The sequence below is a fragment of the Pholis gunnellus genome, assembly GCF_910591455.1.
Source record: "Pholis gunnellus genome assembly, chromosome: 9".
In the NCBI taxonomy this organism is placed as follows: domain Eukaryota; kingdom Metazoa; phylum Chordata; class Actinopteri; order Perciformes; family Pholidae; genus Pholis; species Pholis gunnellus.
The window spans coordinates 6,844,905-6,860,295 of NC_136535.1; the positions used below are offsets into that span (position 1 = coordinate 6,844,905).

At 42.1% G+C, this 15,391-nt stretch overlaps 3 protein-coding genes across 3 annotated transcripts; all 3 read right to left on the reverse strand.

The window, feature by feature from the left end:
* Window positions 1-50: 50 nt before the first annotated feature.
* Window positions 51-3,230, reverse strand: LOC306700680 (N-acetyllactosaminide beta-1,3-N-acetylglucosaminyltransferase 2-like). Its single transcript, XM_079165760.1, has 2 exons — window positions 3,078-3,230; window positions 51-2,037 (listed from the first exon to the last, which is right to left on the reverse strand). Exon 2 carries the CDS (start codon window positions 1,981-1,983, stop codon window positions 706-708), a length of 1,278 nt encoding a protein of 425 aa, XP_079021886.1. The 5' UTR covers window positions 1,984-2,037; window positions 3,078-3,230; the 3' UTR covers window positions 51-705.
* Window positions 3,231-3,929: 699 nt separating this feature from the next.
* On the reverse strand, window positions 3,930-5,211 carry b3gnt2l (UDP-GlcNAc:betaGal beta-1,3-N-acetylglucosaminyltransferase 2, like; the record flags this gene model as incomplete). Its single annotated transcript, XM_079166385.1, has 1 exon — window positions 3,930-5,211. The coding sequence occupies one exon, from the start codon at window positions 5,209-5,211 to the stop codon at window positions 3,931-3,933; it is 1,281 nt and encodes a 426-aa protein (XP_079022511.1). The 3' UTR covers window position 3,930.
* Window positions 5,212-9,312: 4,101 nt separating this feature from the next.
* On the reverse strand, window positions 9,313-14,368 carry napab (N-ethylmaleimide-sensitive factor attachment protein, alpha b). Its single transcript, XM_079166670.1, has 11 exons — window positions 14,173-14,368; window positions 13,062-13,141; window positions 12,835-12,951; window positions 12,476-12,522; window positions 12,282-12,359; window positions 12,084-12,139; window positions 11,816-11,900; window positions 11,601-11,705; window positions 11,446-11,514; window positions 10,859-10,909; window positions 9,313-10,472 (listed from the first exon to the last, which is right to left on the reverse strand). The coding sequence occupies exons 1-11, from the start codon at window positions 14,268-14,270 to the stop codon at window positions 10,371-10,373; spliced, it is 888 nt and encodes a 295-aa protein (XP_079022796.1). The 5' UTR covers window positions 14,271-14,368; the 3' UTR covers window positions 9,313-10,370.
* Window positions 14,369-15,391: the final 1,023 nt, after the last annotated feature.

A 15,391-nucleotide genomic window follows, 5' to 3' on the forward strand; every position in this document is an offset into this window, starting at 1 on the left:
ATGCAGTTCTGATCATTAGATCAGGTGACCTTATCAAACAAAGGACCAGGTATGTGGAGGCCACACCCAGGGTGCGTTACATCTGAGACAGGTTTATTCAAACGTTTGACAGGAAACATGAGTGACGTACAAATTCTTTAAGACCAATTGTCTCTTGACAAAATGACCAGGAGAGTACATGAGCTCAGTGTTCAGATCAGAAAAGCGGATGTATTGCATTTCGTGCAGGCAGTTTTTTCAGCCTGTTTAGTTATGACAGAAAAAAGCACATATTATACAATAACAGAAACCAACAAGAAAACACACATGAGAAACAACTCCTATACAGCGGGGAAAGGCTGCTCTTGCTTTCTCATCCTTACCAAACCTTGCAAATGTTCACAAAGGTGATGAGCATCAGAAATACATCCTGAGGGTAAAAAACAACAACTGAAATGTCAAAACAACAGGCTGTAATACACTGTCTGCATGACTACAAGCATTTCAAAATGAACTAGTAAAGCAATTTCTGAAGAAAGTTAGTTGATGCTGGAAGTTTGAGTCCATACAAGATGTCAAAAGTAGTAGAAAACCCTCAATTACATTCCCTCCTGCTAAATCATCATGAAAAAGGACAATGATACCACATGGCTTAAATATGTCGCTGAAGTAAATGTTTCCTCTGTTTTTTTTTAAATTGCTGCATCTTTTGGTCACCAGTCCTGTTCAACAAGTCAACGAGGGGTTGTGAATGCCCGACCACAACTTCTTCATTTGCTGTGGGGAGCGCCGGTGAATCAGAATAAGCTTTTTATTTACACAAAGATTCTCACGATCCTGCTTCATGATGTCAAAAGTCCGAAAGTCTGTGTTTGGCTCAGGAGAAATCCCCAAAGCCTTAAAGCACATCCCAACGTAGACGTCGTCGATGGGGAAGAAAGGAATGACATGTGAAGCTGAGTAGAGGCGTTGCAGCAACGCTCCAGAGATAATAAAACCGCCTCCACCAGCGTAAGCAGGGTATGGGCCGTCATAGAAGCTCAGAGGAATGTAGTATTTGTTTGTAGGGGCCCTGTGGGGACTTGCTTTGCTTATGACTTGTCCAGCATACAACCGAGAGGCCTTCAAAGGCTCCAGAGACTGCAGGTAGCGGAGTAATGTTGGTGTGTTGACAAATACGTCATCATCCCCGCTAAACACAAAAGAGGCTTTGGGACAGTACTGCACTGTCCACTGGAGGAACATGTTCATTTTGAGCGTCAGGTTGAAGAAGGATTCATGGAAGTCCCACTGCAGGAGGTCCCCAAAGTGTCTTGCTTCAAATGACAGCAGAGAGCTGAGGTCAGGGTCCTCCAGTGGGGAGCTACCCAGCAGAAACACAGTGTGCACCTTCAGTCCATCTTGATACACCACTTCTCGACCCCAGGTCTCCCGCACCGCCTGTCTCCACTCAAAGTTTCTAGGACTTGACTTGATAGCAAAAAGCAGAAAGGTCTGGTTGTCTTCCTTCCCTGCAGCGGAGATGCACTTGTTGGGTTGATTGAACAGGACTGGAGGGGACCTGCAGTTCATGCCCTGCAAAAAGTCCTGAATTGAGACCGGGTAGGAGGTGAAGTCGTGCACATTGGTTTGCAGATGATCTTGATTCGTCTGCCTGCAGAGAGACCAATCTGAGTCATGTCCGAAAGGATTTTCTCCCTTGTCCCGATTCCTGAGGGCCGAGTACAGCACGCGGTTCCAGTAGGCTTCATTTTGAGGGATGGCCTCTCTGAGGCCGTCAGAAACAGACACATTGAGGACAACAGGGGGAGGAAAGGTGAACCTCTCCTGTTTGGACGGTTGTGTTTTCACATCTCTGTCGTGGACCTGGAGGCTGGGATCCTTCAGGAGGTCCTCTGGTCCCGCACTGAGACTGTCGGTCGTCTTTAGGTGTAGAGTCGAGTAGAAGATCAGAAATAAGGTGAAGAAGATAACCAAAGCACTGAGGGTTTGAATAGGTCTCATTGGCTCGAGGTGAGTAAACCAAACTGTGTGGTGGTGTTCTCAGGTTACACAGACCTGTCAGCAGAAAAAATGACAGCACACCTTAATGTTAATCAACACATTACAAACTTTACAGTGTTGAACCTAAACAGAAATTAACAATTCGATTATATAAATATGGAATTTAATGCAAATCGTGAATTATCCTGCCAGATATTCCTGTTGTTTTGTCAAACTTCACTTAAAGAGCTATCATAGGGAAATAATACTTGTTGCATATTAAAGTTAATAGAGTGTAGTGCAGCAACCCGATATAAAGCAATACTATAAATATAAAGGGCTCATCAGGCGGTTTGGCACAGGACAACTTTAAAAAAGAATGTTGAAGAACCAGCTCGATCAGCCAGAGCGGTAGGTTCACTCAACCAAAGGGCAAAAACTATCACAGGAACTTTCATAAAACTAAATATAACTGAAGAAAGAGAAATTTAAACAAAACAAAGCTGCACACCAAATATTATAGAATGCCATTTACTGAACTATCTTACCTCTGTTCCTACATCTTAATAGCGCCCAAACTGTCCCTGCTAAGAGGACATCATATGATAAAACTGTCTTTGATGGAACTGCTGATCTAACCCAACGTTCTAGGCAGAAACACAACAAAAGTCCAATGAATTCATAAAACAAACAACTTGAACAAGCTTGTGTCATTCATAAACCTTCATTGATAATGTACTAAAGAAACTGACACACTAGACTGAAATTAATAATGGTTTTGGAGGAGCCCCCCTGGTGCTTTTTAAATAAAACTGATCTGCTTTCAGTGAGCTGCTGATAGTCACAGTTAGAATGGAAGTGTGCTGGTCCTGGAACACACCTGAGGTGTATGACTTAAGACAGAAACATTAAATGTGAATACCTTGTATTCATATATGAATGTTTTAACACATTTTTACAGATTTCATTCATGTATAAAAAAATTAAAATTGGATTAATCGGCAAAGACTTTACTTACAAGCACACCAAGTTATACAGATTGAGGCTCTTAACCTGGAGTTGAAAAAAATATAAAATAAAACCAGTTTAAAATTCAAGTGTTGTCAAATACTTACTAAACCCAAGATGACCGAGCAGAAAGTGAAACACGACTGAAGCGTTGGAACAGTAATAAGAGTATAAAGGAGCCTTCAGTTCCTATACTGAGTTGATCAGGTGCATTTACTTATTGGACTGTGGGCAACGATACAAGTACATGCAGTTCTGATCATTAGATCAGGTGACCTTATCAAACAAAGGACCAGGTATGTGGAGGCCACACCCAGGGTGCGTTACATCTGAGACAGGTTTATTCAAACGTTTGACAGGAAACATGAGTGACGTACAAATTCTTTAAGACCAATGTCTCTTGACAATTAACAAAATGACCAGGAGACTACATGAGCTCAGTGTTCAGATCAGAAAAGCGGATGTATTGCATTTCGTGCAGGCAGTTTTTTCAGCCTGTTTAGTTATGACAGAAAAAAGCACATATTATACAATAACAGAAACCAACAAGAAAACACACATGAGAAACAACTCCTATAGAGCGGGAAAAGGCTGCTCTTGCTTTCTCATCCTTACCAAACCTTGCAAATGTTCACAAAGGTGATGAGCATCAGAAATACATCCTGAGGGTAAAAAACAACAACTGAAATGTCAAAACAACAGGCTGTAATACACTGTCTGCATGACTACAAGCATTTCAAAATGAACTAGTAAAGCAATTTCTGAAGAAAGTTGGTTGATGCTGGAAGTTTGAGTCCATACAAGATGTCAAAAGTATAGTAGAAAACCCTCAATTACATTCCCTCCTGCTAAATCATCATGAAAAAGGACAATGATACCACATGGCTTAAATATGTCGCTGAAGTAAATGTTTCCTCTGTTTTTTTTTAAATTGCTGCATCTTTTGGTCACCAGTCCTGTTCAACAAGTCAACGAGGGGTTGTGAATGCCCGACCACAACTTCTTCATTTGCTGTGGGGAGCGCCGGTGAATCAGAATAAGCTTTTTATTTACACAAAGATTCTCACGATCCTGCTTCATGATGTCAAAAGTCCGAAAGTCTGTGTTTGGCTCAGGAGAAATCCCCAAAGCCTTAAAGCACATCCCAACGTAGACGTCGTCGATGGGGAAGAAAGGAATGACATGTGAAGCTGAGTAGAGGCGTTGCAGCAACGCTCCAGAGATAATAAAACCGCCTCCACCAGCGTAAGCAGGGTATGGGCCGTCATAGAAGCTCAGAGGAATGTAGTATTTGTTTGTCGGGGCCCTGAGTGGACTTGCTTTGCTTATGACTTGTCCAGCATACAACCGAGAGGCCTTCAAAGGCTCCAGAGACTGCAGGTAGCGGAGTAATGTTGGTGTGTTGACAAATACGTCATCATCCCCGCTAAACACAAAAGAGGCTTTGGGACAGTACTGCACTGTCCACTGGAGGAACATGTTCATTTTGAGCGTCAGGTTGAAGAAGGATTCATGGAAGTCCCACTGCAGGAGGTCCCCAAAGTGTCTTGCTTCAAATGACAGCAGAGAGCTGAGGTCAGGGTCCTCCAGTGGGGAGCTACCCAGCAGAAACACAGTGTGCACCTTCAGTCCATCTTGATACACCACTTCTTGACCCCAGGTCTCCCGCACCGCCTGTCTCCGCTCAAAGTTTCTAGGACTTGACTTGATAGCAAAAAGCAGAAAGGTCTGGTTGTCTTCCTTCCCTGCAGCGGAGATGCACTTGTTGGGTTGATTGAACAGGACTGGAGGGGACCTGCAGTTCATGCCCTGCAAAAAGTCCTGAATTGAGACCGGGTAGGAGGTGAAGTCGTGCACATTGGTTTGCAGATGATCTTGATTCGTCTGCCTGCAGAGAGACCAATCTGAGTCATGTCCGAAAGGATTTTCTCCCTTGTCCCGATTCCTGAGGGCCGAGTACAGCAGGCGGTTCCAGTAGGCTTCATTTTGAGGGATGGCCTCTCTGAGGCCGTCAGAAACAGACACATTGAGGACAACAGGGGGAGGAAAGGTGAACCTCTCCTGTTTGGACGGTTGTGTTTTCACATCTCTGTCGTGGACCTGGAGGCTGGGATCCTTCAGGAGGTCCTCTGGTCCCGCACTGAGACTGTCGGTCGTCTCTAGGTGTAGACTCGAGTAGAAGAAGATCAGAAATAAGGTGACGAAGATAACCAAAGCACTGAGGGTTTGAATAGGTCTCATTGGCTCGAGGTGAGTAAACCAAGCTGTGTGGTGGTGTTCTCAGGTTACACAGACTCTGTCAGCAGATGACACATTGAATGTACCTGCCAGCAGAAAAAATGACAGCACACCTTAATGTTAACACATTACAAACTTTACAGTCTTGAACCTAAACAGAAATTAACAATTAGATTCAATAAATATGGAATTTAATGCAAATCGTTAATTACTTTTACTGAACCAAAGGGCAAAATCTATCGCAGGAACTTTAATAAAACTAAATTTAACTGAAGAAAAAGAAAAGTAAATAAAACAAAGCTGCACACCAAATATTATAGAATGCCATTTACTGAACTATCTTACCCAAACTGTCCCTGCTAAGAGGACATAATATGATACAACTGTCCTTGACGGAACTGCTGATCTAACCCAACGTTCTAGGCAGAAACACAACAAAAGTACAATGAATTCATAAAAAAAATTAAACAAGCTTGCGTCATTCATACACCTTCATTGATTTCACAGTTAAACTGTCCTAGAACACACCTGAGGTGTACGGCTTAAGAAAGAAACATTACATGTGAATACCTTGTATTTAGATATGAATGTTTTAACACGTTTTTACAGATTTCATTAAAGTATAAAAAATTTTAAAATTTGATTAACCGGCAAAAACTTTACAAGCACACCAAATTACACAGATTGAGGCCCTTGACCTGGAGTTAAAGAAGGATTTTCAAACGTAGTGCTGCAGAAACTCGTTTATTCTGCTGGAAGAAAACTGTCCACTCACCGAGTCAGTATAGGCCTCCATGTTCTGTTCTTAATAGGCATCTAGAAATTTTGGGTTGGATAAAAACAATTCTGCTATACATCAGAAAGGCTGCATATAGAGAGAAATACACCCTGGGGGTAAAAAAAACTGAAATGCCAAAACAGGCTGTAATACACTGTCTGCATGACTACAAGCAATACAAAATGAACTAGTAAAGCAATTTCTGAAGAAAGTTAGTTGATGCTGGAAGTTTGAGTCCATACAAGATGTCAAAAGTAGTAGAAAACCCTCAATTACATTCCCTCCTGCTAAATCATCATGAAAAAGGACAATGATACCACATGGCTTAAATATGTCGCTTAAGTCAACGTTTCTTCTTTTTTTTCCTTCTTCTTCTTTTTTTTAAATTGCTGCATCTTTTGATTTTGTGAACGTCCGACCACAACTTCCTCATTTAAATAGAAGAACCAAAGCACTGAGGGTTTAAATAGGTCTCATTGGCTCGAGGTGAGCAAACCAAGCTGTGTGGTGCACAGACTCTGTCAGCAGATGACACATGGAATGTACCTGCCAGCATAAATGACAGCACAATGTAATGTTAATCAACACATTACAAACTTTACAGTGTTGAACCTAAACAGAAATTAACAATTAGATTATATAAATATGGAATTTAATGCAAATCGTGAATTATACTGCCAGATGTTCCTGTTGTTTTGTCAAAGCTCCTATTGCATTCTGCCAGCCAGGATTGGCTGGAACTAAGCACGTCAGTGTCAAGGAGGGTGGAGGCCCTCCCCTTATAAAAAGGCTTGACTCTACGCTGCCAGTCATTCAAAAACCTCTTCTCACTACGAGCAGAAGTTCCAACCTGTTATCTCTCGAACTAACTGTCTTTCTAGGACCTAGGTTAACTGTCCATAGACACGAGCGAAAACTCGGTCACCGGGCGCTTAGTTCACAGTCTGCTCTGTTATTAGAGAGTTACCGCTCATACTATAGTCTGTCACCAAACAGTAGTCTGAGCTGCTAACTGTGGAGAGTAGGAATACTTTCAACAGCTAGCCAAACCGAGTGGCAACACTTTCCGCAAACTACCGTTAGCTTCACTGGGCTAACGCATCGCAGAGTAGCAATACTCCCGCTGTATAACCCGCTAACCCCTAGACCAGGGGTCGGCAACCTGCGGCTCTTCAGTCCCTCTGTTGCGGACTTTAACTGGACAACAGCTACTAGTAAAGACAACAAGGTCTCTTATACAGAGAAGTCTTCGAGGCGCATTATAATTTAACACCTAATTGGCATATAGGGAACATGGCCCCTGTGGCCTCTAGAAAAAAAGGAAATCCTATCTCAAGGTGTTATTTGTATTTTATGCGAGTTGTCTATTTCTCCTTTTATTTTTATTTCTATGATGAGTTACGAGCAGAAAACCATAAAACTTAAAAAGTAGGTATGTCAAACTGTTTTGTCCAATGATTTAAGAATGATCTGTTGTATATATGGACCAGGAGGTTGCAGAAAGCGCCAAGGAGAAGGGTACAAATAGGAGGTGCAAGAAGGGATCGGGGTCTTTTGGGCTTCGGGCTTCTGGACGCCCAAAGCTTCTTTATAGTGTGTTTATCCTGGATGTCATCAAACTTTTCAGAAGTTCGGAACATTGTGTTTCTAAAGTTTTTATTTTGTCTGTTTTAAAGTCACTCATCATCAGAGATTGAGCACACACAGCCAGCCAGCCAGCCAGGCGCACACGTCCCCCGAAGCTGAGGCTGGACCGAGCTGGGGAGATCAACTGGACATTGCAGACCCGCTGCCCCAATATTTAGTCCAATTTGCCAGTCCCTGCCTCGCGGCACACCCACTGGATTATTCAATGGAAGTGGCGGATGACTCGGATTATGGGTCGGAACTCCTCATGACCGAGGATGACGATGATGAGTCTTCTCTACTGTCCGGCCGGGTTGCAAAACCCAAAGCCTGGCGGCTCCGGCAGATGATGGGAACGCATCTCCCCTCATATTAGACTTGGACTTGAAGGACGTGTGCAAGCGCGCCGCCGCTAAGCTCAAGATTCGGTGGCCCAAAGTCCAGGCTGAGGTGACGCGGTCCCGTTATGACGGGAAAAAGTTGCCCAAAATGAAAAGGACGGGAAAACAACTCCTGCCGATCTTCCCGGAATTACTGGAGGAATTTGCTGTCTCTTCGCAACATGCCCCCAGTGGAGCCCATGGTGGCGGCTCACCACCCGAAAACATCCCTGTCGTCCCCAGGACCTGCTCACCCATCCAGAGTGGACCGGTTCCAGTCCAACCTGACAGATAAGGCGTACAAGGCCGCTGCACTGTTGCCCTTAATGCCACATCTCTCCTTCAGCTAAATGAGTAGGTGAGATTCATGCTCTTTCAGTACACCAACTGTGTACGAAGTTCTCTTAAGGGTGACTTTAGATGCTAACCCTGCCTTTATACCTAGTGTTAGGGTCATACTACCCAATTGATCTGGTATCCTTCTATCCCCCGCCATTCTCCTCAGATGAGCATCAGCGGTTACATATGTTGTGTCCGGTGCGTGCTGTACGCATCTACTTTGACAGAACCAAAGGCTGTAGGAAAAGTGACCAGCTCTTTGTGTCTTGGTTAAAGAACCACTTGGGGAAGCAAAGCAGCGGCTCTCTCACTGGATTGTGGGGGCTATTGCTTCAGCCTATAGCTCTAAGTAGTTGCAGCCACCAGAAAGGCTGTATGCTCATTCAACCAGGGGTCTCTCTACCTCATGGGCCCTTTTCAGAGGGATCACCTTTCAGGAGATTTGTACTGCTGTAAGTTGGGCCTTGCCACACACCTTCGCCAGGTTCTACAGGGTTGATGTTACAGCTTCCCAATTAGCCCATTCGGTGCTTAGTGTGGCTAAACCACGGTAAGGCTAGCTAAAGGACAGTTGGTTCCTCAGTAACATATGCCCAGCAATCTGGGAGTCAGTATTTTCCCAATGTGAGACACGAAACGAATGCTATGAAAGAGAACTTTAGGTTACTTGCATAACCCCGGTTCTCTGAGTAGCATGAGTGAGTGTCTCACCAGACCACCCTCCTTGCTCATTCGTAGCGAGGAATAGGTGAGCATTTTTTAATTACTGGCAGCATAGCGTCAAACCCTTTTATAAGGGGAGGGCCTGTTCCAGCCAATCCTGGCTGGCAGAATGCAAAAGGAGCTTCTGTTGAGGTCACACCGTAGGCGTTCCCAATGTGAGACACTTACTCATGTTACTCAGAGAACCGGGGTTACACAAGTAACTTAAAGTTCTGAGCAATATATCAGGTGACCATATCAAACAGAGGAGCAGATAGGTGGAGCCCACGTCCAGGATGCATTACATCTTAGACAGGTTTATTCAAACGTTTGACAGGAAACATGAGTGACGTACAAATTCTTTAAGACCAATTGTCTCTTGACAAAATGACCAGGAGAGTACATGAGCACAGTGTTCAGATCAGAAAAGCTGATGTATTGCATTTCGTGCAGGCAGTTTTTTCAGCCCGTTTAGTTATGACAGAAAAAAAGCACATATTATACAATAACAAAAAACAACAAGAAAACACTTGAGAAACAACTCCTATCCAGCGGGAAAAGGCTGCTCTTGTTTTCTCATCCTTACCAGACCTTGCAAATGTTCACAAAGTTGATGAGCATCTTTCACCTTTGTTTGTAAAGTAAAAGCACTTTTAAACAATTTGCAAATTAATTGATAACGCTTCTAAAAGCAAGATTCTTTTATGTTTTTCCTCAAATCTGGCAACTCCCATCCTGAGAACTTCGCAGAATAAGGCAAAGTGGGTATTTGCCGTGGAATCACCTCAGAAACTCTTGACCTCTCTGCTTGAGGAGCTCTGCAGCTGAGATGCAGTGCTGTTAATTAGAGGTGCCCTGATATGACCTACAGTATACTCGAGTACTCAAAAGTATCAAAGACCAATGTGTGTGATTTTTGGCATTTGGTAAGTTATATTCATTCTCAAGCACATTCTGGGAAAACATATTCTCTAGATCCACATTATTAAATTGGCATCCTCTCAAACATTTTACAACAAGAAAAATTAAATAAAATCTTTATTTCATTAGTGTGCTGGTATTATTATTTTGTATTGGGCCAAAACCTGGATAATAACAATAGACAACTAACATAGTATTCATACCTATAAGAGAATAATTTTTGAGTTGAGCGGATTAAAAAGGCAAGAACAAATACTGCAGATGGTGGGAAAGAAACACAGCATCTGTAAGGGAATATAAGGGGCTAATGGTCAAACAATTCAGATTGCTGCTAGAATGGAAGTGAGAGGCTCCAGGCAAAAAAGAAGGATGCAAGTCGGTTGTTGAGGGTTTGAGGTCACGAGCAGGTAGGGAAGTCAGCGAAGGTCGCTTTCATCATCCTGTATGGTTTTCTTGATGCGGAGAAGCATGGTGGTGAGCCACTGATCCAACCGTGAAATGGTGTCGAATTCCTTCACCTGCAAATGAGTAGCAAAATATTAACACAATTCCCCACACCCAATGTGTTACCTATATCTACAGCTAGGGCCATAAGTATTTAGACTGTGACACAATTTTTCATATTTTGCCTCTTTACGCGACTCCAATGGATTTGAAAGGAAGCAGTCAATATGTGGGTTAAGTTTAGACTTTCAGCTTTAATTCAATGGATAAAACAATAATATTGCATTACCCGTTTAGGAATTACACAGCCTCCCACATTTATTTGTATGCATGTACGTGTGTATGTGCGTGTGGGTCTATAGACCCAGAAACACTGTAGGACACTGGTGTCAATCCAGGATTTTCCAACAAACTGCTGCAGAAACTCGTTTATTCTGCTGAAAGGAAACTGTCCACTCACCGAGTCAGTGTAGGCCTCCACGTTCTGTTCTTCATAGGCATCTAGAAGTTTCTGGTTCGATAAAAACAATAATGCTGTACATTAGACAGGCTGCCTATAGACGGCAATACACCCTGGGGGGGAAAAACAACCACTGAGATGCCAAAACAACCGGCTATAATACACTGTCTGCATGACTGTTGGCATTACAAGATAAATGATTACTTCTAGAGTTTTCAAACACCAGCATGGCTTTCTTACTCCAGTCAGAATTGTTGGGGGCAGGCTTAAACTGTACTGCTGCTTTTGTAATATTATGCTGGGGGGAGAAATGGTTTTGGAGGAACATTTAAGCATGAGGCTTAATACAATCCAACTTTCTTTTTATGTTACTAGCACGTAAAAGTTAGCAGGTCATCAACAGTTCTCATCGAAAACAAAAGAGACCAGAGCAGGAGGGAAACGGTCGTTAAGTTGTAAGATCTATCTCAGTAGTCTGTCGAGTTAAACTGCTCTCCATCCGCCTCGTCCCTCTATATCCAGAGCATTATTCAATGTTGGTTTTGTTTGTTTGTGGATTTGAACTCTTAAACAATACCAAAGCATACCTTCAACAGCTTGCATTCCCGCGAGTCTGAAAAGGCCGGAAACATCTCTTCATACTTCTGCACAGCAAGCTGGGCGACAAGAGGGTGAATGTTAGGACAGTGGCTCGTGTTACACTTGCTGTACATGGACACAAGTTCAAGTGTTACAGCCTTACTTTTGCATTCAGCATGTCCACACAGAAGTGACAGAGCGCCGCCTTGAAGAAGTGATCCTTTGCACTGTATTTCAGGAGTGTACTGTCCATCGCGTGGGTTCCAACCTAAAAAAAAATAAAAAATCACAAAGAGTACAATTCATGTTGGTTTTGTTACTACAAGCGACTGAACAACATGTTGGAGGCTTGAAGGCTGCTGGTGAGCGTTATCCCACCTGTTCATAGATCTCAATGGCTTTTGGGTACTGCTCCAGCTGAGCCGCGTAGATTGCTACTTTCAGAAGGCACTTGTTTGCTGAACTGAAAAAGAAAAAACCGAGAAGCTTCTCAGCACATATGTATTCACAGACATTAAGGGTCAAAGACCACAAAGTAAGTAAATGCACGATGATAAAAAAAAGGTTTAAAAAGGAAAGAAATTGCATTTATATTTAAAATAAAGCCTATGAAACAGAGAAAATATTGCTCATCTAAAATAGTCACCTGGTAGATTCTTCCCCTTTGTAATAGTCTGCTGCCTGTTCATAATGAGCAATGGCCTGGAATGGAAAGGCGGTAAACAGAGCTTTACGCAAGTGAATACGACAGTTTAAAACATTATTAGCTGTTTAATTAGAAGTAAGAATCTGCCTTTAAATGGACTGAATACGTAATATAATAAACATGAAACAGATATCGGACCTTGTCGATGTCAACCATCTCAGTCTCGTATATTTCAGCAATGGTGATGTGATGTTTGGCTGCGATGGTGAAGCGCCCCTATAACAAAAGAAAAAATATGAGCGAGGGCATCAACAGGGGGAGCTTCATGTTACATAAATACATTTTTCCACATGTAATAAATTAAAGAAAGAGTTCCCCGTTAGTTCACTCACCATATCAGTGTATATCTCAATAGCTCGATTGAGGCAGTTTATGGCCTCTGTTGAGAAATATAAGGTCATTATCATATTCAGACACATTAACAAAAGGACAAAGTAAGATTAAACTAAAATTAGAAGCAACCAGATGTGAGAGGTGCAAGGTTCAAGTCCATTTTTACAATGTTCCTGTGCCTCAAAAATGTGGACCACTGGGCTCGATGTCATTATTTATTTATGATATCTTCTCTTAATGAGATCTTAATGACATCAGATGACACTGACTTTAAGTACATGTGGAACTGGAACTGGTAGAGCAGCTCGTAAAGGAAGCGTGTCACATCCTTCCGAAGTTTATGATGGGTAATTATCACCTTGTGGATCTGCTTTTTTGAAGGCGTTTCCAGCGTCTATGAAGTTAGTCGCCGCATCGTGTTTGCTCTGCATCTGGAGGTGCAGGCGAGCCGCCTGGGAGAATGCGTTTCCTGCGGCTGAAAAGAAAATGTTGCATGTTAAGAAGGGTTGAAAGTCTGCAAAGATCTAACCAAGTAAAAGTGCAACCATTGAGCCTGTTCATCCAACCTGCACTCATTATTCTTACCACACCAATTTTTGGCCATTTTGTACATGTTGGCTGCCCTCACATACATGTCACAGGCCTCTTCCGTCTTTGAGGAACCCCTGTGTGTGAGAGCACACATGCTCAGTTAAACACGACTCATACAGGCAATTTCTGGGTGACAAATATCAAGTCCCATAAAAGTGAATAACTAGATATTAATAATGTCAAGATATTTTGGTCATGACAGAGAGGCATTCACTGCTCACTCAGCTCAAACAGTCCAAAGAAGTTCAGAAAGTTTGTATCATATATTATTTTAAACGATCTAATTTAAATGAATAATTCTGAGCAATGCATGACAGTGAAATGTGAACATCACTAAATATGGATCATTACTGTTGATAGTATATTATGTTATGCTTTTATTATTATTACATTGCACCTTATACTATACTTCTAGCAACACCTGTATCCTCTGTGGATCAATAAAGGCTTCTCTTCTCTTATCTTATCTAACTGGGCACGAATGTAAGTTTCTAAGTTAAACAGAAACCTGCTTTAACAACTTTAACTGGTTTTGGACAGGTATATCCACTCTCAGCAATGTCGGCTCACTAGTTGTACTTAATCTGTTGCAACTCAAAAATCCGTTCCACTCTGCTATTGTAAACAAATGTGATGCACATGTGATTCGCGTCGACAGACTGCGTGACCGTGCAAGACTTGCCCAGTCGATGGCGCTAGAGCCGCAACAATTAGTACTAATGTGTCATTATGTTACACCAATCATTTAGATTAAAGTACAAACTCATTAGGACCTGGTATAGTAAAGACACTGCAGCACGTGGCATTGTGTACCCGAGCCTCGTTCACTGCTATTTTAGACAGTTGTTTTGTGTTCAGCAGTGATCTGGGCGAAGATAACGCTACATGGAGCTAAACCGTAGCATTAACAACACTTGCATGATATTGACCACAACAACCTAACGTCATAACACGTTGTAAAACATCCCAGTGTTGCAGTGGTTTTACTTTATTTGTCCTGCCTGCAGATGTGGTGGTACCTCAAGTGGTCAGCTAACCATCTTCCGCTTAGTTGGCCTTTAGCTTTGACAGAAGTAGCTAAAGAGCAGCTAACTGACTCACTCACCCAAACATCGCTCCGAAAAACGATGATGATGATTTCATTTTCTTTTCAGCCTCGGCCACCAAAGCCATTGCTTCCTTTTCTTTCCCGCTATTGTCCATGTTTCGTGTCACTGCTCTGATGTTCAGGGAAGACCGAGAAATTGCGAAAGTCAACAAACTTGCTAATCGGTGCTAACAGCAGCGAATTTGGTTTGACTTGTCACGTCACCCCTGTCACGTGACACGGGGGCTGCTGCGTCAGGTGCTCTTCGTAAGCTCCGCCTTCTACCCTCCCAAACAACAATAACACGGTGTAGAAAATGTACTCAAAGTCATGCATTCAATATTTTACTTATTTAAAAGAACAAGTATGAGCATTAATATATACTCGTGCAAAAATAAGCACTCCTTGTGCAGAATGTGCCAGTTCATTCAAATGTTTAATACATTATTGTGTAAAGAAGCACACAATGGAAATACTCAGAGACAAGTACCTCAACATTGTGTTTAATATGGTACTTGAGTAAATGTTTTGTTACAGAACGGAAATGTAAAATTATGATGCTGGCCATATGTAGGTGACTCATTTACTTCATAAGTGTAATGCATAAAGCAATACAGAAAATGAACCACAAACATATTCCCTCTTATGAACATAAGACCAGTCCGCATACTTCCATTCATCTGCTACCCGTTTACCCTTTGAAAGGTTGCAAGGTGCTGGGTCCAATCCCGGCTGAGGTCACCTGTTATTCACAGGGCTGACACCCACAACGTTGTTATTGTGAATAATATTGTAATATTTTTTTAGTTGTCATGTAATGGTGATTTTACATCAGTAAATTTTGTAAAGACAGTAGAAGTAGAGCAAGAGTTCTTTATTTCCTCTCATGATCCTTAGACTTGGGTAATTGTTTCTGAGTCCAGCCCCCGTTTAATAATTGTGGAGATCTTGTAGCAGTTGTTAAACAAAAATGAGAATGAAATTTAGCCTATTTTTCAGCTGAGCAGAACTGCAAAACTGCAAAGCACCTACTTGATGTTTAACAATATTTTGTCACATTGATTAATAATTGTGTTTGTTATGATCCTTTTTGTAATGACAACATTTGTATTTCACAGTGTTGTGGAACATGTTTGTTTTGCTACTCTATGCTGAACTATTTCATTTTAAGACTCATCTGATTATTTAAAGCCTTGGCACAACATCTGCAACATTTAGGACCAAACATTGCCATTCA

What these genes read in the sequence shown, in the direction of transcription:
- napab (XM_079166670.1), bottom strand. Translation starts at nt 14,270, where the DNA reads ATGGACAATAGCGGGAAAGAAAAGGAAGCAATGGCTTTGGTGGCCGAG. An exon ending in TGGACATGCTGAATGCAAAA is followed by an intron (nt 11,515 to 11,600) that starts GTAAGGCTGTAA and finishes CTTGTCGCCCAG; the next exon opens with CTTGCTGTGCAGAAGTATGA. An exon ending in GGGAATGCAAGCTGTTGAAG is followed by an intron (nt 10,910 to 11,445) that starts GTATGCTTTGGT and finishes TTATCGAACCAG; the next exon opens with AAACTTCTAGATGCCTATGA.
- LOC306700680 (XM_079165760.1), bottom strand. Translation starts at nt 1,983, where the DNA reads ATGAGACCTATTCAAACCCTCAGTGCTTTGGTTATCTTCTTCACCTTA.